The 27,080-nt window shown below is 45.8% G+C and overlaps 1 protein-coding gene across 2 annotated transcripts in view; it reads left to right on the top strand.

Moving 5' to 3' along the window:
- Positions 1–27,080, top strand: part of LOC119957963 (RNA-binding protein Nova-1) — a 363,953-nt gene that overhangs the window by 268,847 nt on the left and 68,026 nt on the right. Inside the window, exon 4 of one of the 2 annotated variants that reach the window (XM_038786202.1) lies at positions 8,462–8,533. The exons of the other annotated variant lie outside the window; for it this stretch is intronic. Within the exon in view, the coding sequence (XP_038642130.1) occupies positions 8,462–8,533 (72 nt within the window). The remainder of the gene's footprint in view (positions 1–8,461; positions 8,534–27,080) is intronic. 2 annotated transcript variants of the gene reach the window in all.

Here is a 27,080-nt window from a genome sequence, read left to right as displayed (position 1 = left end):
GCGGCCAGCTGCCGCTGACGTCACTGCCGGCGCATGCGCCGACCGCCGAAAGCCTTTCGGCCAGCCCCGCTTCCGACTGCGCCGGGTGTTTGCGCCAGTCTTCTGGTGCAAACTGCTCCGGCGCGGGGCTGGCCCCCAAAGGTGGGGAGAAGCGACCCCTGAGTGGTTGGCGCCACTCCCCTACGCCGGCACCCTCCGTCACGCCGGGTAGGGGAGAATCCAGCCCCAGGTGTGATGACCAGTGGAGCCCCCCGGGTGGTCGGAGACGGGACAATCCTGGCAACAAGGCACACTGGCAGTGCCAACCTGGGAGAGCCTTACAGTGACTCATTTAAATACCTAAACATTGGATTCACCCAATGCCTGGACTCACAGGCCACGCAGGGAGACCTTGCCAGGGCGCCTTTGAGTACTGGTCCACACAAGTGTGGTTCAATCGTAATGGCACCTGGGGGAGGGGGGGGGGGTCTCCCTGGCTATTGGAGACACCCGGTTAGGTAGTTGAGGGCAGGGTGGCACCCTAGCATTTCCCCTGGCACATGGCCATCTTGACACCCTGGCGGTGCCATCCAAGTACCCTGGCAGTGCTGGGTTGGCAGTGCAGGATGTCCAGGTGCCAGGTTGTCACTGCCAGGTGTCGGGCCCGGGGGTGCCTTTCCAGATACAGGGGGGTGATGGGAATGCAGACTCGATGGGCCAAATGACCACCTTCTGCACTGTAGTGATTCTATAAAAAAAACTAGATCCATTGAAGGTCCAAAGACACATGGTTTCATGTACATAGAGTAAGAAAATGTCTTCAACGGGCACAGAAAGTAATCAAAAATCACAGTCAAATAGGCCATTGGAATATTGGCTTTTATATGTAGAGTACTCGAATTTATACGCCACAGACAAAGTCCTCGTGTGGCCACATGTCTGCAACTCTGGACAGCATATATTAGGAAAGATATATTCACCTTGAAGGAAAGAGATGAGGAAATGATACCCGTACAACAAGATTTAAATTACAAGGAGAGATGATACAAACTAGGGTTTTATTCCTTTGAATTTTGAAAGTTATTGTTGAGTTTGATCAGGGGTTTTAAAATGTTAAAGAAAACAGAGAGGGTAGATAGAGAGAAGCTATTTCTGCTGGGTTGGAGGACAAGAGGGCATAGTGTAAAATTTAGAATGAGTAGTGATAGTAGAATGCTGCTCCACAAATGGCAATTAATGATAGATCGGATATTAATTTTAAATCGGAGATTGATAGATTTTTGTTAACCGATGGTCTTTGGGACATGGAACAAAGGTGGGAATATGGAGTTAGGTCACAGATCAATCATGGCCTCATTAAATGGTGGAGCAAGCTTCAGGGGCTAAATGATCTGCTCCTGGTCCCATATTCTTAAAGAGAACTTTTATACAGTGTGGGACCTGAACTGACATTCCATCTCCCTCATACTGGTGACAGACTCATAGACACAGGAATAGCTGCAGCTGTAGGTTTGCAAACTCTGGCTGGGTGTTTAAACCTGTGAAATTTGCTCAAATACAAATATTATTGCATTTACATTCTAAAAGATAGTTCCCCTGTAATTAATTGTATTTATCATGGTTTGTATGTGCAAGATGTTTCAAGAACTGGACAACTGCCCACAAGCAGCTGAAGGAAGTATGTAGCTGCAAGGGCTCTACTTTTCTCCCTGCAGCGTATGTGAGTTTCATCCTCCGTCTCCTGAATAGTCAAGAGAATTGCTACCAGTAGCTCTGTCCAGAAGACAGTTACTTTTAGGAAGAACATAGCCTCCAATAGAGTTTTATATCTCTGCCTCGCGAGCACAGCTGTGCTTGGTGCATAGCTCTGAATTAAAGCTGGTGTCCATTGGAAGTGGTAAAACCAACAAATTCTGCACTAGGTTTACATTCATATTGTAAGCAAAATTTCCAGATTCATTGTTGATATGAAACAGGGGCGGGGAAAAGTAACTTGACTAAAGTTATCCCACCAGGTCGTCTGGACCACTGCTAATGGGCGGGATTCACCGCAATCGGCGAATTACAAGGAGAGATTATACAAACTAGGGTTTTAATCCTTTGAATTTAGAAGATTATTGTCGAGTTTGATCAGGGTTTTTAAAATTTTAAGGAAAACAGAGAGGGTAGATAGAGAGAAGCTATTTCTGCTGGGTTGGAGGACTAGAGGGCATAGTGTAACATTTAGAATGAGGAGTGATAGTAGAATGCTGCTCCACAAATGGCAATTAATGATAAATCGGATATTAATTTTAAATCGGAGATTGATTGATTTTTGTTAACCGATGGTCTTTGGGGCTGGTTTAGCTCACTCGGCTAAATTGCTGGCTTTTAAAGCATACCAAGCAGGCCAGCAGCACGGTTCGATTCCCGTACCAGCCTCCCCGGACAGGCGCCGGAATGTGGCGACTAGGGGCTTTTCACAGTAACTTCATTGAAGCTTACTCGTGACAATAAGCGATTTTCATTTCATTTCATTTCATTTCAAAGGTGGGAATATGGAGTTAGGTCTCAGAATGGCGTGAACCACACCGGGGTCGGGCCAACCGGAAGTTGCGCAATTCTCCGTTCTTCCGGGGGCTAGGCCGGCGCCGGAGGGGTTGGCGCCGCACCAGCCAGCACCGAAGGGATTGCGCGAGTTAGTGCATGCGCAGAACCGCCGCCGTGGTTTAGCATATGCGCACACTGGCCGGCGTATTCTGGAGCATGCACAGGGGGTGTCTTCTCCACGCCGGTCATGGCGGAGCCCAACAGGGTTCGGCACGGATGGAAGGAGTGCCCCCATGGCACAGGCCCGCCTGCAGATTGTTCGCGGGCCAGGCCACCGTAGGGTCCCCCCCAGGGGCCCTATCCCCCCATTCCCCCCCCCCCCCCCCCCCCCCCACGCCCGAGGACTGCACCAGTCGGCCTACCAGCCAGGTTCCGCTGTGTGGAACCATGTCTAATCCACGCCGGCGGGACTGGCCAGAAACCAACGGCTGCTCGGCCCATCAGGGCCCGGAGAATTGCCGGGGGGCAGCTGCCAATGGCCCCTGACCGGTGTGGCGCCCCCGCCTGAGAACTGGCGCCGGAGAATACGACAGCCGGCTTCGGAGCTGCGGGGCGGGATTCGCGCCGCACCCCCGGGGATTCAGAATCCCGCCCCTTATCTTTAACTTGGGGATCCTGAAGATGCAGTCAGAATGCAAAATGGGTATGTCCATTTCTACATGTTGATCTTTGAAAAAAAAAATGAAGTATTTGTTCCCTCCAACAAACTTTGGACCTCAGTCCTTATTTTTTTTCTACAGCAGAAACTTAAGTAGCTATTTTCATGAAATATGAATTCAGATGGCATTATCTGAGTTTTGGCATTCATGTGGAATATTATCAGTATGAAGAGAAAATTGATCTGTGATACTTTTTAAGTTGCCAAGTTTCAAAGCTGACTAGCGGGGAAGTAGGCACAAACTGCAAGTACAATGCATTTCTTTCTCCCAGTTTTTTTGCAGCAGTGCTTGAGGGTCTCATGTTCCACTCGGGGAGAATCACTGACAATTGGGAGGGTTAAGTGAAAAACTGGGTAGACAAACAGGTAAAGGAATGTTTGCAATACAAAGATTTGCACAAATGCCACAAATGCTGCTGCTGCCATCACAGTAGCACAGTGGTTAGCACTGTTGCTTCTCAGCTTAAGGGTCCCAGGTTCGATTCCTGGCTAGGGTCGCGGTCTGTGTGGAGTCTGCATGTTCTCCCCGTGTCGGCGTGGGTTTCCTCCGAGTGCTCCGGTTTCCTCCCACAGTCCAAAGATGTGCAGGTTAGGTGGATTGGCCATGATAAATTTCGCTTCGGTTAGGTGGGGTTATTGGGTTACCGGGATAGGGTGGAGGTGTGGGCTTAAGTAGGGTGCTCTTTCCAAGAGCAGGTACAGACTCGATGGGCTGAATGGCCTCCTTATGTACTGTAAGTTCTATGATCAAAATACAAACAGCTCTTATTTGAGAATGGTGCTCATACAGTCTAACTGATCACTGAAAACTGTCTCTGCCCCATGCTGAATTGCCAGCATACCAACCCATTAAAGCTCTGTCTCCTCATCGGAGCACAGGATTTGGATTTGGGTTTATTGTCACATGTACTGAGGTGCAGTGAAAATTATTGTTCTGCGTACAGTCCAGACAGATCATTCCATACATGAAGAAACATCGGACATACAATTGATACACAGTGTAAATACATCAACACAGATATCGGTGAAGGATAAGGAGTGTAGTACTACTCAGTAGTGTGGAGAGATTAGTTCAGTCCATAAGAAGGTCATTCAGGAGTCGGAAGCAGTTTTTGTATCTGTTTTCTCAGACTCTCCTGCCCAATGGAAGAGGCTGAAGGAGAGAATAACACGGTTGGCAAGGGTCTTTGATTCTGCTGCCCGCTTTCCCAACTCAACGGGAGGTGTAGACAGAGTCAGTGGAGGGCAGGTGGTTTCACGTGATGGACTGGGCTGCCTGTTCACTCCTGTCTGGCACAAAAGCAAAATGGGTAAGAGGGACAATCCATGGCTTACAAAGGAAATTAGAAATAGTATCTGATCCAAGGAAGAAGCATACAGGTTGGCTAAGAAAAATAATAGGTCTAGGGATTGGGAACAGTTTAGAATTCAGCAAAGAAGGCCCAAGAGATTGATTAAGAAGGGGAAAATACAGTACGAAAGTAAGCATGCAGGAACTGACGCTAAGAGTTTCTATAGTTAGGTGAAGAGAAAGAGATTGATAAAGACAAAAGTAGGCCCCTTACAGACAGAAACAGGGGAATGCATAATAAGGGACAAAGACATGGCTGAGCAATTGAATACATACTTTGGCTCTGTCTTCACATAAGAGGACACAAATCAGATACCAGAAATGAAGGAGAATGAAAGGTTTAGTGAGAGGGAAAAACTGAGGGAGATCAATATGAGCAGAGAAATGGTGCTGGTAAAATTGATGGGATTGAAGCCGGATTAATCCACAGGGCCTGAGAATCTGCATCCCAGAGTTCTTAAGATGGTGGCTCTGGAAATAGTAGCTGCATTGGTGGTCATCTTCCGGGATTCTATAGACTCTGCAAAAGTCCCTGCAGATTGGAGGGTAGCTAAAGTCACTCCAATATTGAAAAAGGGAGGTAGAGGGAAAATGGAATTATAGACCAATAAGCCGAACATCAGTAGTGGGAAAAATTCTTGAATCCATTATCAAGGACTTTATAGCGGAACATTTAGAAAGCAGTGCAGGATCAGTCAGTCAGCATGGATTTATGAAGGGGAAATCTTGCAGATGTAATGAGTATAGTTGACAAGGGGGAGCCAATCGATATGTTATATTTGCACATCAGAATGTGTTTGGCAAAGTCCCGCATAAGAGATTATTGTGCAAGATTAAAGCGCATTGGGATTGGGGAAAGTGTATTGAGGTGGATAGAAAACTGGTTGGCAGAGAGGAAACAAAGTGTAGGAATTAATAGGTCCTTGTCAATTTGGCAGGGAGTAACTAGTGGGGAGCCTCAGGGATTGGTGCTGGTACCCCAGCTATTCACAATATATATTGATGATTTGGATGAGGGAACAAAATGTAACATCTCAAAGTTTGCACATGATACCAAGTTGGGTGGGGGGGGGGGGGGGGGGTGAACTTGAACAAGGATGCAGAGATCCTACAGAATGATCTGGACAGGTTGGGTGAGTGGGCAAATCAGTGAGAGATGCAGCATAATTGGATAAGTGTGAGGTTATTCACTTTGGAAGCAAAAACAGGAAGACAGATTACTACCTGAATGGTTGTAAATTGGGAGAGGGGAGTGTGCAGCGGGTCCTGGGTGTCTTTGTACACCAGTCGCTAAAGGTAAGCATGCAGGTGCAGCAGGCGGTAAAGGAGGATAATGGTATGTTGGCCTTCATTGCGAGAGGTTTTGAATATAGAAATAGGAATGTGTTGTTGCAATTATACAGGGGCTTGGTGAGGCCACACACAGAATATTGTGTGCAGTTTTTGTCTCCTTTTCTGAGGAAGGATGTTCTTGCTCTCGCGGGACTGCAACAAAGATTTACCAGACTGGTTCCAGGGATGGCAGGACTGTCATATGAGGAGAAATTGACTAGGTTAGGATTGTTCTTGCTGGAGTTCAGAAGAGTGAGGGGGTTCTCATGGAGACTTATAAAATTCTAAAAGGACTAGACAGGGTAGATGCTGGGAAGATGTTCCCAATGGTGGGTGTGTCCAGAACCAGGGGTCACAGTCTGAGGATTCAGGGTAAACCATTTCGGACAGAGATAAGGAGACACTTCTTCACCCAAAGGGTGGTGAGCCTGTGGAATTCATTACCACAGGAAGTAGTTGATGCTAAAACACTGAATATATTCAAGAGGCGGCTAGATATTGCACTTGAGGCGAATGGGATGAAAGGTTATGGGGAAATAGCAGGATTAGGCTATTGAGTTGGATGATCAGCCATGATCTTGATAAATGGCAGAGCAGGTTCGAAGGGCCAAAAGGCCTCCTCCTGCTCCTATCTTCTATGTATCTATGTCTGTCACGACTCTCTGTAGTTCCTTACGGTAGAAGTTTTCTATATTAGTTGAATGTTTATTTCTCACATAAAAATTTTTGTCTGTGTTGAAATCTGCCTCTATGATTTGAAAACTTTTGCTGAAATAACCTTTTTCTTAAAGCCAGGTACATTTATTTCTTCCTTTGTTTTCAATATTCTCTTATTTAAATTACATTTCTCAATCTTGTCTTGTTCATCTTATTTTTTCCATTCTCTTTTATTTTACATGTGAGTGATGCTGAAATAGCTTCACTGCCTGTATAGAAATAGGCGAGAGAACAGTTGAGTCGCCCATGCTGTTTATGGTCAACTCCTTTTGCTGTCTCTTTCACTCACCCTCTTGTAAAAAACAAAGTCCTGTCAGTAGAGCAGCCTTAGCAGGTGAAACTCCGAATGCACAAATACCACTTTTCGGAGTGGTTCTGTACACAAAAGTATTAGAAACATAGAAACATAGAACAGTACAGCACAGAACAGGCCCTTCGGCCCTCGATGTTGTGCCGAGCCATGATCACCCTACTCAAACCCACATATCCACCTTATACCCGTAACCCAACAACCCCCCCTTAACCTTACTTTTTTATTAGGACACTACGGGCAATTTAGCATGGCCAATCCACCTAACCCGCACATCTTTGGACTGTGGGAGGAAACCGGAGCACCCGGAGGAAACCTATTCATGGAACTTTTTTTTTAATCCTCTATCTGAATACTGCACAAACTCCAATTCATATTTGGTGGTTGGCTACACCTAAGGCAAAGCTGCCTGACTAATTAAAATGTGCAAATCCTCCATGTGGAAATGTTGACAGATTTAACATATTCAGTAGAGTGTAAGAGAGATTCAAAAAAGTTATTTCCCAATTACAGAGTTCACTAAACAGGATTTTCTTTGCAGACAGTCTTCCTTTAAACCTTTCGAATAACATTTTTGCAATTCAGGAAAAACATACCAAAAGTGGCAAATAAAAAATGAAGACGCAGATTTCTGAGAAAATCAGATAGACTGACGCTGACATTTTTCCAAACTTAAAGTGACTCTGAAATGTAGAATAAGGTACCAGGCATTTAATCCTATTTTGAGTTTTAAATCTCAAAATATATTTTGGAATACTAGATTATCGCTAATCAATTATTCCCTGACTTCAACTAATTTCTCAAGACTAATTCACAAATTTGAATATCTTCATTTGGCATGGCACACTGATTTGCAATACAATCTGTTTATACCATGTTTCAATGTGTTCAACTTTAATGCAAATCTTTTTTATTATGCAGTCATCTTTACGGGATATTTTATATAGAATCAATATTAGACTCAGTACCAAGGAAAGTCTCACCAGGCTAATAAACAGTCCTGGGGGAGATGATATCCTAAATTCCTTGAACTGTTAGCATGGTATATATGACATTTACTAAAAATATAAATTGATATAAAGTCTTGTATTGCAATTATGACTCCAGTGGAGTTGTAGATTTAGAATATTAGTTTTACCTGAAATGTGTACAGAGAACTGTTGTTCAAACATAAACAATTTGCTCAAAATTTATTCATAATGTTTGTTCATGCGCAAATAGCTATGTAACTGTTCCGCATTTGCTACGGTGGACAGCAATAATTGGAAAAATTGGATTATCACAATGGCATCATAATTTGAAATTTATTGAAAAAAACACAATATTTCTCTTGACACCAGGTCTTCATCGTAAATCTCATCCATCCTTCATTGGCATGAGGTGGCTGTGGATAAATAATTATGGAAATAATGCCTAAAATATTAGCCAAAGTAAGCTACCTTGGACTGTTTGGAATTTATTGCATAGGATTGTTCAGTATAAGGCTTAAGGTTGGTGATTTCCTCCTGAATTGCTTTATTCCCAGACATTGCCATCCTCCCCAACTACCACCAAGTCCTCTCCATCCGACCCCATGACCACCACCAGAGCCAATCAGGTACAGTATCATCTACCATCTACACCATACTTTCACAGGTATAGAGAACATTGTACGGCTACATTGGGAAAGAGGCCTTTCCTGGACTTAAATGTTTTGTAACAGGTACACTTGTTAATAACTAGCTTTCGAGAAGACAAGCGTGCTGATTCCACGGCAAAAATGTGATGCTGTTTATTAAAGAACATCCAGCAATATTATGGACTTTCTTTTTGCTTTGACAGATTAACAGTTTCTGGTAAGAACCGAAAATATATATTTGTCTTGTACATTTTTGTTTCCAACTTTCTCCTCATTAACCATTTTGCCTTTGGTTAGAAATAAACCAACTGTCTGCTCAGCTGAATATAACAATGAAAGTGACTCTGCCAGTTATCTAAGCTAGATAAGTTACTATTACTATTCTGCATCATGATGTCACACCTGTGCCCTAGCTAAATATTTAGTAGATAACACAGTGGACAGGTTCCAGTGTGTTAATGATGAATTCACCAAATGTTTGGTATTGTTGTTCCGGCATGAGGTAAGACCACCATATAAACTTTATTGACGTGTGTGTGTGCGTATGGGACCTAGGCTGCGATCAGTTTGGAACCAGCAGGAGCCCTCTCACTAAAATCTGAGTACAAGCCAATGAGTACATTGGCTGATCACAATCCAGCTAAAAGCTTTTATTGAGCAATTGAGAAAATGCCTTCATTGGGCATCACTTGACCCTTGATCCACACTCCTGGTTGCATGGATCCTTAAATGTAGTCGAGCACACAAAATGGAAATTTCACCCATGTACAGGAGGGTTTGCTTTGTTGAGGTAAAGATAGGGGCCTTTAATAGAGCTTCCCCTTGCACAGTACCTAAAGCTTTTTTGAAACATATTCAAAGATGTTCGGTTTCCTTTTGGTTCAATTAAATGTTGATATCCTCCATGGCCTCACCCCACCCTATCTCTGACATCTCCAGCCATACAAACCTTTGAGATCTCTGCACTCCTTCATTACCGGCCTCCTGTGCATCCCAGATTTTAATACTGCTCCACTGGTGGCTGTATGTTTAGCTCTCTAGTCCAAAGGCTTTGCAGTTTCCCCCCAAAGTTCCCTTCCCTCTCTCTCCTTTGAGACATTCCTTAAAAAAATGTCTGTCAAAATGTTTTATCATCTGTCTTAATACCTCCTTATGAAGTTCAGTTGGTTTGAAGGGACACCTCTGAAGCACTTGGGGATTTTTTTTATGATGTTCAAGATGCCACATAATACCAGTTGTTGCCATAAAATCCAGTCTAACGGCATAATACATAAAAGGTCCATGGTATAGTTTTCTTCTCAAAAGCAGATTTCATCCTCTTATTGTACAACCTTTTGCAACAATGTTTGTTTTCCCCCTGATTGTCAAACGGCCCAATTTCTGAAGATGAATGTGTTTAACAGTCTAGAATGTCTGCTGTTAATATCCGTTATTAAAAATTCTAAACTAAGAAAATTACATAAAATTGAACACAGTTTATTAGACTTAAATTTATCTGTGTCATACAACACTTCTCTAATATGGCAATTATCCAAGTTTATTATGCATGAGCACTGCAATTTATGTTCTTGAGGTAAATGGAACTGAAAGCCAAGTTGCTACTGTACAACACAACACTATTTCTTCTTATCATAGTGTAAAATACTGTTTTGCACAATTGTATCACAATATTGCTAAATTTCAATCTTAGTTTCAAATACTGACAAGGTCAATTATTGTTCTCTAAATTAACACATGATTGGACAATAGCTGTGTTGCATTGTGCAACCTTATTCCAAGCAGGGTGATGATAACGTTGTTTAACATCTGTGGCCTGTGTTAGAAAATGATGTTGTGTACAAAATAAATATTTGGTGAGTAAGAGTAAAAAATTGATATAACTACATGTTGCTGAATTTTTTGATGTTCCTAAACCAACAACATGTTTAAATGTTTCTCGGAACTAATGAAATTGAGTTTTCTTAGAATATTTTGAAAACATTAACAGCATACCAGTTTTCAGAAACTGTGTGTGGCAAGAGGCATTTTTATCTTGGTCCTTGGGCTCTGGGAGAGAATGGTGCTAAACGTGAAGCAATGTGATTCTCTTTCTACTCTCTTAACCTCCAGGTTGTTTGCCTTCATGAGAGGGCTCAAGGGGAGACACTCATGTTTTCTAATCTCTGACCTTGGTACCCATGGAAAGTGGGCTACCCTGATGTCATTCTGAAAAGCGTAATTTATCTTCTCCAAGATATTATTATACAGTCATCAGTGGAAATATTACATGCCTGTCCTTAAACAGAATGTATCTAAATTCTGCATTCTATAAGGTCCTTTGTCAAGTGCTTTGAACAGTGACACTGCTTATAACCAATGTACTCTTCTTTACTTTCCCTGGATCCATGTGGAATTGTTTATCAGTAGCTGCTCTGAATGATTAAATGTTTTTATCCGCTTCTAAAAGTGGAGATGAACCAAGGGAAAAGGAAGCACATGAATGTTGCAGTATATATTTTAACTGAGTATCTGAAAACTTGGATTTATAGTGAGTCCAAAACTTTCCCATGTAAAGTGTCCGTTCCTAATCTTTTAAACCCTCTCCCAAGTACAAACGTTTCATTATTCATAAGCCACAATCAGTGTAAATACGTTGTATGCTTGACCAGTGAACAATCCCATCACTCCCACATACAGATTACAATGTAAGAATCTAGAATATTTGTTTAGGACATAATAACAATAATAATCTTTATTATTATCATAAGTAGGCTTACATTAACACTGCAATGAAGTTACTGTGAAAGGCCCCTAGCAGCCACACTCTTGCATCTCTTCGGCTACACTGAGGGAGAATTCAAAATGTCCAATTCATCTAAAGCACGTCTTTCGGGACTTGTGGGGGGAAACCGGAGCACCCGGAGGAAAACCACGCACACACTGGGAGAACATGCAAACTTCGCACAGACAGTGACCCAAGCCGGGAATCGAACTTGGGTCCCTGGTGCTGTGAAACAACAATGCTAACCACTGTGTTATTGTGCTGGCCTTTGTCAATGGTTCACCAAAACTGTGCAGTCATACAAACCAATGCCAGATTCAACACTGACTAAAGTGCAAAGAGACGACCTCAGCCATTGTGATCACTGGTGTACCACTATACATTTCAGTGCTCTTTGTTAGGGAAAGAAAAACAGGTGTGATTCACACTCCTGATAACAGGCATTTACTGAAGGATACGTTTGTGGATATCACATAAGACAGGGTCAGGTTTGGCTTGTCCAACAGCATGATGAATGACACTATCAAGACTCACATGAATTCTGGAATTTTGGCAGGGTACTAAAAGGTGATTGGTGCCTGTGAAATCAACCCCAGCAGAGTCAACAGGAAGGAGAGAATGTCTAATTATAGCCTATTTTCGAGTGAAATGAAAAATGGGTTATGCAGACTTTTCATGCTGCATTTCATGTTGCATTCCTTGTATCATTTCATGTAACAATTCTTTTTTAAATGAATGCCTCTAGTAGAGTGACAATCATCTTGAGATCTGCATGTCACTAACCATTGCAGATTTCCTTATTATTTTTGAGGCCACAATATGGATTTTGTGTTACAATTCAAAATTGTAGTATATTAGGGCATAGAAATAATTGTTTGGTATTGCAGAACTTGAGTACTGCGGAAAAAAAGAGACATGTCAAAGCTTTTTGTTTTACACGCATCAGAATGGCTTGCACTCATCAGAACATTTCACAAGAATACCAATATAAGGGGAAAACAACAATTTATACCCTATGAGAAAAGAGTGTTGATTGGTTTGGTTTGCAAATGGACTCTGATTGGTAGAGCTATTGCCATGGAAAATGCACAAGGTGATAGTAACTGACAGTTAACTGTGTATCATTGTTTGAAATGTAAACGAGGCAGCTTGGCCCTTGGTCAAGGCATTTCTCTGGGGAATGAAGCAGCGAATGGCTGTCACTTATTTTGTTTAGCTGAAACAGGTGCAATGTGTGTATATGTTCTTTCTGTCTGAAAACAACAGAGCCCTGTGTATTAATATATGTAGCTTCCACTATACACAAATGTGATACACTACGAGCTTGACTAACAATCTTAAATTAGTTATCAGAATAATTCTTAGCACACTGGACTATTTAGCAAATAGTGTCCATTTGTGAAACCACATATAATGTTACATGCTGTATTTTGAGTTTTGCAAGAATGGGCTGGTTGGTTATGGTCTGTACCTTACCCATTGCACTGCCAGGAGATAATGCCGGGGGCAGTTCCGAGTTAGTGCCAGGGTGCTGAACATAGTGCCGGGAAGGCCTTCTGGAGGGCTCCATGGGGGCATGTGCCACATTCCATATTTTTTCTGCACAGAGTGCTGGACTATTTAGAGCGAAAAACAGTCTGTGAGCTGCAAGCTGGATTTTCTCACCTCAGCCAGCACTTGATGCAGAGAATGAAAAATTCCATCCATAATATCCAACATTAAATGTGATTCCACTATTCGACAACGCAAGCTAAACAATCCTGATTTTGTTCCAAATTACACTGAAAACCAATTTAAGGTTATTAGTTGGGCTCACAGTGTGGCACATGTGCACCTGCTGGAAGCTACATGTATTCACACACCGCGTCCTGTTCGTTGCAAACAGAAAGAACATGTCCACACATTGTACTTTCTCAACAAAACAATAGCTTGGGGAACAACCATTCCCAGTTCATTCCCTTGACAAGAGTTGACTTGTATGATTTGAGTTTAATCAAAAGCAGCAGTTAACTATTCCCTGGGATATTCTCCATGACAACACCTCGACCAATTGGAGTCCACTTGCCAACCAATCTATACTTTCTTCTTGTGCAGTATAAATTGTTGTTCCCTTTTGAGATTTGGTATTCTTGCGAATCTGTCCTGATGAGTTCAAGAGGAAAATCTTTGGCAGCATGTCTCACTTTTCAGCAATATCAGAGCATATTGAAGAGTTTCCCTTGTTGCAACTCCTTTGAACCGAATGCTTGTTTTATTTGGGAGAATGATGATAAAACTTAATACGCTTGTATTGATGGAAGTTGATTCCACAATTTATAATGAATCGAGTTAGGTATGGGAGTATTTCAGACCTTTTTTCTCTAAACTTCAGCATTATACTATCGCCCTCCCAGCTTTTAAAGCTGAATTAGAGTTGTCCTTGTGACATCTTGGTGGTGTGAGTAGGCTGTATCTGCTTTAAGTTCATTATTCTGTGATAAATAACATGCCTGACATTTGTTTGTAAGAGTAACAGTGATTAACATTCACATCAGTGTGTTGATAATCCATTTGCCGCACAGCAGTAAATTGGAAAGGGCTGTAGAAAGGTAATCTCTGACCTGTCGACATACTTTATAGGTAAGTAGCATAGTGAGATTAGCCGACATGAACAATTTATCACTATTGTGTGCTGAGCAAGATTAGGTTTATCTGAAGAAAGACTGAGACTGGGAGCATAATGTACACAATCTTAGAGTTAATAAGACTCAGAATAAGGCTTGCTTGTTGCCAAGGAAACAAATTGATTTTTGTTTTTTCCATTATCGCTTTAAGGGCATCCTAGAGAGAAAACAATTTTTGGTCTTGAATATAAAAAAAAAGACTTGACAGCACAAAAGGCTGAATTATTGGACATTCATTGCTTAGAATGACTTTGACAAAATAAAATGCTGATCGGTTTTTGTTAGCTGGCCAACTAGGACACACCCAGACAGTTGCACTTCTTCCAAACTCTCATGTTCCATTGACAGCAGTTATTAACTCGGAATTGAATTGATGTCCACAGAAATGCTGTGCAATTCTATAAAGTTTCAATGCTGAGTTTGTAAAACAAAAATCAAGTTTTAACTATATTGATCCTTCCTGTGAAGTAGAACTTATCTAATGACTAGCTCTGAATTTCCAAGGGACCTTCACTATTATAATGGCACATCTGCATGACAGCATGGCTTGAATGGGAAAAAGAAACAGGAAATGATGATGTAAGTGATTTGCCAATCATACCACTCCATATTTTCCTATCCAGCTGTCATTACCGTTGCCAAAATAAGTTAGAAGAAAATATTTGTAGCTCTGACCCCCATTAAAATCAAAGACTTTAATTAGTTTTCATACTGTTGGCCACTTATACAGCAGCATGATTTATTGTTCCAAGTGGGGATTAAACCCCCCGTTGTTAAAAATATTGCAGTTTCAAAGATTAAACAACTAAAATTGTTGAATATCTATTGCCTGTGCCTGGAACTTTCAATTTTAATATTCCCATGCCACATGTCTGGAGCCCATTCAATTGATTACATCATTTTCAGAAATTAAATGAATTCTTCTCAATTTTTTCATTGTTCCAATTGATATTCTGCATCTGGACATGTTTGGTTTTGTAATTAGTAATGACCTATATATTAATCGTTCAGCACCATCACACTAAATATGAGATTGTAACAAGTGCTATCAAATAAACTATGGGAACTCGCTCACCTTTAATACCAAATCTGTATTTAATGTAAATGTTTTGGGGAATCTGTAAATGTTTTTAGTTGTTCTTGTTTTGGAACCCCATAATTCTTAACTGGAGACGGGATTTTCCAACCCTTTCTACTGCAGAATCCTTGCGGACGGGACAGAAAGTTTAATGAACCCGCAAAAGGTCTGGTGACTTGAGGTGGGAATTTTCGGTCCCCTGGCAGGTGGGACCGGGAAAATCCTGGCCAAGAATTTGAGTCCAAACCTGAATTGGCCTCTTGCCAAGAATCTGCAATCTTAGAAGGGAAGGGAAACCTTCATTTTTACATTGTCCAAATTTGCTTTACAGTAGTTTTAGTAATTTCCAAAAACTAATCATCTTTGGTTTTCTAACCAAGGAAGTTACCATGGATAGGGAGGGGCAGTGCAACAAATTCGAGGGATGGAAGAATTCAAACTAACCTGGTTTGGTGTGCTGGGCTCCACTGTGTACATTGTGTAAAGTGTGAAATACCCCAGTGCTGTAAAATTCAATTTCAGCCATGTTGTTGATGGGTGAGGAGCAAAATGTAGTTCTCTACAGGAAACCAGAGAAAGTCAGAGAGTGATATCACACTATGGGGTCAGTGAAGGCTCCCCCACCCCCCACCGCCGGAAAATGTTCCTTTGATGTCCGTGGCCGGTTTTTTGAGAAACGGGCATTGAAGCAGATTTTCGGGAGTGGTCCATTGTCTAAAGCAAATAAAGTAATTCACAAATTGGCAAAATGCAGAAATAAAAACAGAAAATACTGGAAATACTCAGTGGTCACACAGCATCTGTAGAGAGTGAAACTGAATTGATGGGCATGATTCCCCCCACCCCGCCCCACCAAATGTGTTGCACCTGGCACACCTCCCGCTATTTTCGGAGAACAGAGGGAGAGACCCTAGGCGGGATTCTCTGAGCCGCTGCGCCGAAATCGCGCTCAGCGCACGGGCGGAGAATGGGCGTCAAATCCAAGATCGGTCCGACACCACGCCCGTGATTCTCTGGTCCCCGGAGAATCTCCGGCAATTGGGCGTGTGCGGTCGATGCAGCGCTGGTCGGGGGCCATTGAAAGAGGTCCCCGTGGAAATTCTCCAAGTGCAGCTGGCCGAGTTCCCGCCGGCGTGGTTCTCTCATGGTTCCACTCGGCGGGCTCGGCGTGGCGGCTGCGGACTCAGTCCGTGGCCGCCCTGGTGGGGGGCAGGGGGATCATTCACCAGGGGGGGCCTCCAGGATGGCCAGGCTATTGATCGGGGGCCACGATCTGCGGGCGTGCATGATCTGGGGGAGGCCTATCTTCTTGTGTGTGGGTCGGCCATGTCGCACGGGGGGGGCCAGCACAGGCCGCCGCCATGCGCATGCGTGGACCCCCGACCGGATGTGCAGGTCCCCGTATTGGCAGCTGGAGCTGCGAGGAGCACTCCGGGACCCTGCTAGCCCCCTCCAGATAGGAGAATCATGCTGGACGTTCTCCTGGTAAGTCCAGAGTGATTCGCGTGCATATTTTTGCAGGCGTGGGGACATAGCCCCGTTATTGGAGAATCCCGCCGACCCTCTAAATGAGGTTCGCCCTGGAGATCGAACTGAGCATGATGCTCCCAGCCCGCAGCACTGCACGCAATCTACTTCATGCCCTTGCTGGGCCTGAGCCAGGTAAACATATTTAAATGACTTTTTAGACTATTTTAAATATGCTTTTCCAGGTTTTAGCCAGATTCCCCCAGCTCCCGGGATTGACCGCTCGAACCAGCGCAGTTTCCAAAAAAGATTGGCACTGCCAGGGTGGCACTGACCAGGGGCTGGGCCTGAAGGGAGTCCCTAAGGTGGAGGGGCCTCAGCCGACCCCATAACGAGGTATTGCTCAATTGGGAGGGTCCTACTGCCCCGATTGCCGGTGAGGGCGGATGGGTTGTGGTGGCTAGTCACCCTAATGTCCACGTAGTTATTGGGGGTGACCCGAAAATTTAGTGACGGGGGAAGGTGCCCTTCCGAGGTCAAGATTGGGGGGTATTGCCCATGTAGCACGGTAGCACAGTGGTTAGCACAGTTGCTTCACAGCGCCGAGGTCCGAGGTTCAATTCCCAGCTTGGGTCATTGTCTGTGCAGAGTCTGCAGGTTCTCCTCGTATCTGCGTGGGTTTCCTCCGGGTGCTCCGGTTTCCTCCCACAGTCCAAAGATGTGCAGGTTAGGTGGATTGGCCATGCTAAATTGCCCTAAATGTCCAAAAAGGTTAGGAGGGGTTATTGGGTTACGGGGATAGGGTGGAAGTGAGGGTTTAAAGTGAATCGGTGCACTCGATGGGCCGAATGGCCTCCTGCACTGTATGTTCTATGTCTGCGGGGGTCGGGATGTGCACTGGTTAGGGGGAGGGCGGAGACCTTCAACTTAACATTCAAATTGGAGCGCCCTTTAAAAATGGTGCCCCGACCTCTGAAGAGCTGGTCTTGAAGCATCTTTAGGTTCACACTCCAAAGGAAATTCTTGGGGCGCGATTCTCTGGAAAAATATCCAATGACCTACACCAGTGGCAGCCAGAGAGGGTGGCACGGTAGCACAGTGGAAAGCACTGTTTCTTCACAGTGCCAGGGAACTGCGCTCGATTCCCGGATTGGGTCACTGTCTATGTGGAGTCTGCATGTCCTCTGCATGGCTTTCTTCCCGGTGCTCTGATTTCTTCCCACAGTCCAAAGATGTGCAGGTTAGGAGGATTGGCCATGCTAAATTGCCCTTTGTGTCCAAACAACGGTTAGCTGGGATTAAGCAGGGTGCTCTTTCCAAGGACCAGTGCAGACACGATGGGCCGAATGGCCTCCCTCTGCACTGTAAATTCTATGATTCAATAAGTAGATACACCCAACCTCCCCAGGTGACCTCCAATCGTTCCTCCATCCCCCTCCCCCTTCAGCACTCCCTCCACCCAACCCTTCAATCCTCCCTTCACCCCCCCCCCCCACAACAACTGTGACCCACCCATGTGGCTAATGATGCCATCTCTGTGTCCCCTCAGGAGAAGCTCTCCCATAATCGGTTGGAGAGGGTCCAGGACGGCGGTGGGGTGCTGGATTTGAGAATCCTCACCTCCTTTGAGGAGCAGGCCCTGGAGGTGACTGGGGTGCCGAGGGCAGGGCGGTCACCAACGTGTAGGCTGGCAGATACCGCAGAGGTAAGGGACCACCAGATTCCACCCAGAGGACCTATCCAACATGAGTAGTGATTAGTGGGAAATGTTGGTCATCAGGCTTCTGAGGCACACTGCTGCTGATGTACATCTGGTGGAGGCAGGAACCCCCAGGCGAGACAGCAATTGGAGGTCTGCTGAATCCCTGGACCCAGCTGGGTTCTAGCCTGATGCTGAGCCTGTGGAACAGTTACCCGGAGCTGATGGGGTCAATAGAGACCATCCTGAATGTTCAGAGGGAGATGTCAGTGTCACTCCAGCAGATCCAATGCCAATTGGAGGAGTCCCAGAGGCTACGGACGCAGGAGATGGTGCCGGCAATGAGTGGTACCAAGACCAACATTGCTAGGGTGGTGACCACAGTGGAGAGCCTGGTGCATGACGTCTGCACCTTTAGTGAATGTGTCCAATGAATCCCATGGCTGAGGGTCTCAGCAGTATGTCTGCCTCACTGAGGCATGTCACCCAGTACCAGGCCAACCTTGATGGGGTTCTGCGGGATATGTCCCGCCCTCAGCTGGGAATGGCCGAGGCGCTGCGGAGCTTGTCCCATTGGCTGGTGGGCATTGCCGAGGCACTGCAGAACATGGGTCCCAGCCGCTAGGGGATGTGTCCCAGTCGCTGAGGGGCATCGCCGAGGGTGTCGACTCGATGGTGCAGACTATGGGAAATCACCAGAGCTGGCAGAGCCAGATGATACTGGGGCAGCCGTGGCCTGAACCAGCCGCCTCTCCATCCCAAGGTGAATCCCAAGGTTTCATGGGCACCGACCAGGAGGACAGAGCACTGAATGCCTACCTGGGCCTGTCCCATTGTGGGGCACGGTCGCCACCAGCACTCCCGAGTTCCAGCCTGCTGATGAGGCCGCGTCTCGGGGTCACCACAGGGGAGAGTGTGGCATGGCTGTGCATGTGCCGTTGACAAGGGAGCCGGGGCCCTCAGGCCCCAGAGGACGCCCGCCAGGGGTATCGAAGGCCTCGAGACGAGGTAGCAACGGCTGCCTCCACCTTAGATGTGCATCCTGGGGAAAGCCGAGATGTAGTGGTAGAGCTAGGAGGGCCAAGCACGTTGAGCATCACTGAGGGCACTGGAGTAGGGGGGGGAGGGGTAAGATTTGGGGATGGGGGTGGGGTGGGGGAGTTGGTGTGGCGGGGGGGTTGGCACTATTGAAAATGGGGTATTGTACAGCACATTAAACAACTGTTTGCACAAACATTATAATGCCTCTATCACTTCCTTCCGCAATGCGTGCGGACCCCCGGAGCCTTTGCCTGTCTCTCCAGGCAGTTCCCCTTCCTCGTGGCACCCACCCACCCTCTGGCCGTGCTCAGGTCCTGGGAGTTGTATTCCATCCCCTGGATGTTCGGATGTTGGCTGCTGCGTGTGTGGTGTTGACTCCCACACAGTGTCCAGGCATCAAGGTGCGATTGGAAATCTAGGCAATGGCTCCCACATACTACATGCCCACCTACCCACAAGAACCCACTTGGCATGTGTCAAGTACTCACTTAACGATGATTGCCAATTCCTTATTAGCGATAGCCTTCAGCCGTGAAGCCAGAGGCCTCAGCAGTCGGTGGAGGTTATGGGTGATTGGTGGGGCAGACGAGCAGGGACAGGGATTGCCCTGGAATGGGGTTGGGATCCAAGGGTTGGCATGGTAGTGCCACGAGCGATTGCCCCTTCAGTGTCCCCCTCCCCATCGTCTCATGGTGACCCACCTCCTGCCGAGCCCTGGGGTGGCAGGGCCCTCGGCCTCTTTGCCTGTGAGCGAAGATGGCTATTCCCCTCCTCGGCTCCCCGCAGAAGCCCTTCCGCCAGGTTCACATTTTTTTAAATGAGTACTAATCGGTGCCAGCGTGACCACTTGCTGAGGAGGCCTGTGAATGATAGGAGGCTATTGGATGACGGGTGGCTCTCATTAATTGTATGGAAATTAGGCTTAAGTGGTGATAATTGGTTTCTTGCCATGTTAGGGCGGGATTCTGAATTTGCCGACGGGAGCAGGCCGGTTGCATCACAAACTGTTTGGCTTCTGGCGCAGTTCCCGATTTTGGCCTCTCTGCTATTCACTGGCCTAATTACGCTTGAGCGTAAGTGGAACGAGACCGGATGATTGCGTCCTAAGCTGCACTAGCCCCATTTTTTCCAACAGGGCTCTGCTCACCGGAATTCCCCGTTGTAGCGCGAGATTGGGACGCCATTTTTAAATGCCGTCCCATCTTCGAGGCCCACAAAAAAAATCCCTGACCTCCCCCCAGCCCAGTACTCTCCCCAACACCAACAGCGGGCAACCTTCAGCTCGATCGCGCAGACGGACAAAATGCCAGCTTTGCACCTTGGCAGTGTCAGCCTGGCACCCTGGCAGTGCCCCTGCCAGCTGGCAGTGCCAGGATGGCATCCAGGTTGAAAGCCGTTTAGATTTCGGGAGCAGGGTCTTCCGCCTTTCATTGGCCACGCTGCACCACGGCCATCTGCTTTTCCGGTCAGAAGATTGAGCCCTTAGTCTGCAAACGGGAGAATCGTGCTCTTTGTGTTCAATCAGGAGAATCGTGCCTTCAGTCAGTTTTTTGGGAGAATTCTGCCCAGTGTTTCAGGTTGGTGAGCTTTCATCAGAATGGGATATGTTAGGGCTTTGATAGGTTTTGACCAAGGGCTGGGTGGGAAGAAGACAAACACACGGTGTGTGATAGGGTTGAAGACAGGAGAGGTTGAATGATAGAGGTATCAGTCTTCCAGGGCCGAAGGGAATGAAGACAGCAAGATAAGGTACAAAGAAACAAAAGATATGTCTGAGCCAGGTGTGCTAAAAACAAACATAAGAGAACAACCCAAAATATATGGTAGCATAAGAAAACAAATGAGGGGTTTGAGAAGACAGCGCTTATGATTGGAAATTGTTGAACTCAGTGTTGCATCAGGAAAGCTGCCTAATTGAAAATGGTAAGAAGTCTTACAACACCAGGTTAAAGTCCAACAGGTTTGTTTCAAACACGAGCTTTCGGAGCACGGCTCCTTCTTCAGGTGAATACTGGTAACCACCAACAAGCCTGGACTTGCAGAGGCCTACCGACTGAACTGGCTTGGGACAATTCACACCTCTTTAACCTGGAGGTACCTCTCTCTCTGCATCTTTGATGATTTGATTGCCTGCAGGTGCTCGCATTCCGGGGAATCTCTGACTGTGTCTATATAAACATTTCTGGAACAAGCCTTTCCATTCACCTGAAGAAGGAGCCGTGCTCCGAAAGCTCGTGTTTGAAACAAACCTGTTGGACTTTAACCTGGTGTTGTAAGACTTCTTACTGTGCTCACCCCAGTCCAACGCCGGCATCTCCACATCATAATTGAAAATGGTGATTGTATCAATAAAGCTTACATTGAGCCTCACTGGAGCATCTTTGTCTTTGTCCTTAATCTGCTGCACTGTTACCAGTATTCAGATGTTAACACCTGTTTACCGCCTACTACCACCGCCACAACGGTGCCCAAATCTGCCCATTTCAGTTCTTCTGCAGCTGAATCCTCATCCATACCTTTATTACCTGCAGACTCCACAAGTCTTTCATTTTCCTGCCCAGCCTTCCACCTGTCACCTTTCATAAACTTGAACTCATCCAAAACATTGCTGTCCATATCCTACCTGACAACAAATCCTATTCATCCACCAGCTCGTTACTTGCTGATCTACATTGGCTCCCACTCTAGTAATCATTGAATTTTAAAATACTAAAGCTTGTTTTCAAACCCTTCAATGGTCTTGTCCTTTTGTATTTCTGTGACCTCCTTCAGCCTTACAACTCTCTGCATTCCACCAGTGCTTACTCCTTCCATGTAACCAATTTCAATAGATCATCATTAGCAGCTCCCGTTCGTCTGTTAAAATAGAAACTGGCTGGGATTTCCCACCCCAATCCCACTTCACCCCCAACCCCCTCATCCCCACTGTGTGTGCTATGGAGTGGACAACCATTAGCAGGCAGTGGGATATTCCAGTCGCACCACTGTCAATGGAGGTCCCATTGTTCCCACCCTCTGATGGACTGGAATATCCTATTGATGAGAATGGCCGGAAAATCTATTGTCCCTTCCTCAGATATGTTGCCAAAATGGAGTCTTAAACTCTGCCATCCTGTAGAAAAAGTTCCTTGGTGACAAGATAGACAGACTGATTTCAATAAATCCCTGTGTCTGATCAACATGAACCTTGACTGTCTACCTATTCTATTCAGCACCTACTTATTCAGCAAAACAGTGACAGTTCACTGTTTAAATTGGTAATCAATAAATGTTTTTGCATTATTTGCACAGATTATGTTGGAGTAACTTTTTCCAAAATGTCAAAATTGAAATGAAGTTATGTTGAATTTATGGTTCCTGGTGAATGTGAACATTTTTGGAGAGATATAATATAGAAATGAAGGCCAGTTGTACTTTGATAGTCCAAAGCATTCCAAAGGGTATGCTAACGTATTAAAAATAGTTCCACAGAATAGGCCATCGATCTGTTTTCATGATTTCATTCAGGATTCTGTCGGGGAAATACAGAACGCGGAAGGAAAAGAGTGCCCCCACGGCACAGGCCTGTCCGCCAATCGGTGGGCCCCAATCGCGGGCCAGGCCACCGTGGGGACACCCTCCCCAGGGCCAGATCCCCCCCCCCCAGGACCCCGGAGCCCGCCCGCGCCGCCTGGTCCCGCCGGTAAGGTAGGTGGTTTGATTCACACCGGCGGGACCGGCACGACAGCGGTGGGACTTCGGCCCATTGCGGGCCGGAGAATCGCCAGGGGGGGGGGGGGCCGCCGACAGGCGCGGCACGATTCCCGCCCCCGCCGAATCTCTGGTGCCGGAGACGGCGGGGGCAGGATTCCAGCCGGCCCCCGGCGATTCTCCGACCCGATGGGGGGTCGGAGAATCCCGCCCATGTTTCAGTGTGTGATTGACCATACTTTTTTGTTTGGTGGGGAAATCTGATTTTCTGCCATATCTACCCGATCATGTACCATTTTCCTCTGACCTTTTTGCGGAGTGGAAATATCCCATGTGTAAAACGCACATCCGCCTTCTGAGGATGGGGAATGGGGAATAAAAATTGTGTTTCTTCCCACACACCATTTTCATGTGGTGGTGCAGAGATTTGGAAGACCATTTAAAGTACCAGGTTTGGGAGCCTGTGAAGAAAATGGAAAGGCACGAAGGCCAAGTTCCTCCAAAGTCAGGTCTGCTGGGCCAGCTATGTGCTTAGGATGTCAGAGTCCCGACAGTCAAAGGAAATCTTCTTCACCCAGCTCCAGGATAGCGTCCGAACAAGAGGAGGACAAAGGAAGCAGTAGAACGACACCCTGAAGGCTTATCTCAAGAAATGCAACATAAAAGTCAATGCCTGGACGACCCTTGCTCAGAGGTGACGTGCTTGGAGAAACATCCTAAGTGAATGACGCAATTCTTTGAGGCCATCCGACGGTAAGAGGAGGCCTGGAAAAGAAGCGTGAGAAAGGAATACCAGCAATCTAGAATCCAAGGACCAGTCCCACCTCCCAGAAACACCTGCCATGTTTGCGGTCAAGATGCGGCTCTAGGATCGGGCTCATCAGCCATGCAAGGACCCACAGAACCCATGACCAGTACCGTGGAGTATCTTCAGTGGACAATCATACTCATTATTGAGTGATCGCTGAAGAAGAATTGATCGTGTGCATTACAGTACCATAATGTATTAAAAAATGTAAAAACAAGTTCCTATACTATAATGCTTTTGTAATCTGATTTAATTAGACTGACTGATCTACCTGTTTTTAAAAAAAACCCTGCTTCTAAAAGGTAGAGGACAAAGTTTACAATTATGGATTATTTTGCCGATATTGTCAGCTCGGGCTGTTGAATATTGTACCTCATAAATCGAAATATGCAAACTAATTTCTGGTTGCATGGTTGTTTTTTGTCCTACAAATAAAATTGAATTTATCAAAGATTCTATTACCAAATAAAGCTTTTGCAAGCTCAGACCAATTGTCTGATTTCAATGATTAGAACTCTAGACCACCATTCACTGAAATATTCATGGTATAGATGCCATGTAGCTAAATAAGCATCACAACATATGCAGGTAAAAAGAAAGGAATTGCGTGCATTTGTATCACGCCTTTCATAGCCTGAGCATGACCCAAAGATTTTTGTAACCAATTAAGTACTTTTGAAATGTAGTTGCTCTTGTAATGTGGAAAAATGCAGCAACATATTTCTGCATAGCAATGAGCCAATCAGCAGATAATTTGTTTTAGTAACATTGTTTGAAGGATAAATGTTGACTAGGACACAGAGGAGAATCCCTTTGCTCTCATTTGATTGTGTCCTGGGAGTTTTCACATCTACCCAGGAGGGTAGAAATTCGGGCATTGTTTTAACATTCCATCCCAGTAGTACAGCATTCCCTCAGTGCAGTAGTACATTGCCAGCCTAGTCTCCGGAGTGTTGACTTGAACTTACAACCTTTGGATTCAATGCATGAATGTTGAATTCAGAAGCAAAATGCACTTGCTGCTTTTGAATAAGCAGGGAGCAATAAACTGCATCCAAGTGGCTTTACGGGCTCCCTGACAACAGCCCTTGAGGTTCATTGACGGCAAGGGCATCCATTCCATCAACGTTCAGTTGTGTGATCATCAAAGGCCAATCCTACATGTTTGTGCACAGTTCCCTGGGAGTTGCTCTGACTCCTACATCCTCAGTCACTCCCAGATGCCTGAAATCTTCAAGGGGCCAGAACGTCTGCAAGGCTGCTTGCTGAGGGATAAGCAAGGCTGTCTTTTTGTCACTTTAGAGGAACTGCGGACCAACGTAGGGCTTTCATGGAGTGCATGTCTTGGTTTGAGACACTATCAATTAGGATGCAGAGTCACACAGCTGATGAGCCTTTTCAGCCATCGCTATCCCTTGAGTACTAAAGCTTAAGAACTGACCCATCATACACTCCGAATAAAGAATCACACACATCTCACTGAGAACACACAATGAGTTGGTAACAAATAACACTGAGGCTGCCATCACATGAATGGTAATCTGAAAAGGGGACACTGAGAGTGTGAGGAAGGCTAAACCTTGGAATAAGAGGATTGCGAAAACCCAATCCAGACTGCTTTCATCTGACCATTACAATCACATACACATGGAATGGTTTTCAAAAAGTGCAATTTAGTCACAACGATTGAGCACGCTTGGCCCTGAGGTGACATCAGAGCATTTTAACTTTCCTAACCGACCAATAGGCGTGGGTGCAGCGCCAATATCCACAGAAGGTTCAGAGGCAGCCTGCTGACTGCTACATCCTGATACCCGTGATGATCTTGGCAGGCGTCCTCTAATGGCCCGATGCCTGGACAACCCGGCCTCATAAGGGTATCTTTTTTAAAAATAAATTTAGAGTGCTCAATTCTTTTTTTCCAACTAAGGCGCAATTTAGTGTGGCCAATTCACCTACCCTGCACATCTTTGGGTTGTGGGGGTGAGACCCAAGCTGGTATGGGGAGAATGTGCAAACTCCTCACAGTCATTGACCCAGAGCCGGGATCAAACTTGGGTCATCGGCTCCGTGAGGCAGCAGTGCTAACCAATGTGCCACCGTGCTGCCACTCATAAGGGTACCTTGATCAATGGCAGAAGCACCCTTGACAGCTTATGCTTCTGGAGTTGGAGCGAGCACTCTGAGCAGCTGCACATCCTTGATGTGTCCTGAGCAAAGGCTCCCAGGGTGTCCGGCTGATGCTCATCCTCCCTGTGATTGCGAGAGGGCCCCGGCCTGATACCTGCAAGAGATTGGGCACCTGGAGGGACGACAAGGTGCCTGGTCCTAATGTCACCAAGGTGTGCGGCGATGGAGCGCTTGGTTTAGAGCAAATCTTGCAGAACCTGCTGGACCAAGATCCCCATGCTGTTTGCCAACCTTCCCATGGTGGCCTTGAGGCACTCCATTTCGGAGCCACGACATCAGACAGAACACGTATGGACTCCTCCATCGTTAGCTCAAGTCTGCTGAGAGACTTTTGAATCTCTGCCTGATATTCCGCTGCCTCCCTTTGGATCTCCACCAAAGAACTGGCAGTTGCTTCAAGAGGCTCATTATCTTACTGGAACTGAGGAGGTGGCTAGTCTCCAGCAGCCATCCGAGTGCCGATGCCTGAGCTGTTCATGCCTACAGCAACTGCAGGGATGAGTTTGTGAAGTGTCCTCCAGAAAGTGACCATGACTCTAACATTGAACTACGCCCTAATGAGCTGTGTATCTCTGCACTGGCAGAGGGTGCAGGTGAGCACTCTGGACTTGTGTTCTCCTGTTCCTGAGAGGGTTTAGGAATGGCTGAGCCGACCAGGTCATTCCCCACATCCCCCCCCCCCACACCATACACATCCTGCTGGAGCCTTGGTTGTGGGCCACCTGGACGGCATGGTGGAAGCAATGAGGTTTCATCCTTCGCTCAATGGTATCCTGGGAAGATTCTGAAGCATGCTCATTGTCTTTGATCCGACTTTATCCTTGATTTCTGCTTTCTTCATGTGCCAGTGGAGAAGTCTTTATCCTGAATATTGCCTTACATCTCAGTTGTTAACCTGGCCTTGGCTCTCTGTTAATTATTTTGTTGTCTGTTGATGTTGTCAATTTATTTGGTGCAGGGAAGAGAGTAATTCGGGTGTGAAGTCCGGCACCACTGGTTGTCCTGATTTAATAAGTTTATATCATGTTAAGATGAATGTTGAATTTGTGATTTGTGCAAAGTATCTTTATTCTAATGTATCCTGGGGGAGTAAGGGGGATGGGGTTGGTGAGGAGGACGAGCAGATTTG

The sequence above is a fragment of the Scyliorhinus canicula genome, chromosome 2 (assembly GCF_902713615.1).
Source record: "Scyliorhinus canicula chromosome 2, sScyCan1.1, whole genome shotgun sequence".
Taxonomy (NCBI): Eukaryota; Metazoa; Chordata; class Chondrichthyes; order Carcharhiniformes; family Scyliorhinidae; genus Scyliorhinus; species Scyliorhinus canicula.
Note: the sequence above shows the minus strand (reverse complement) of the source record. Positions and strands in the feature narration are given on the sequence as shown.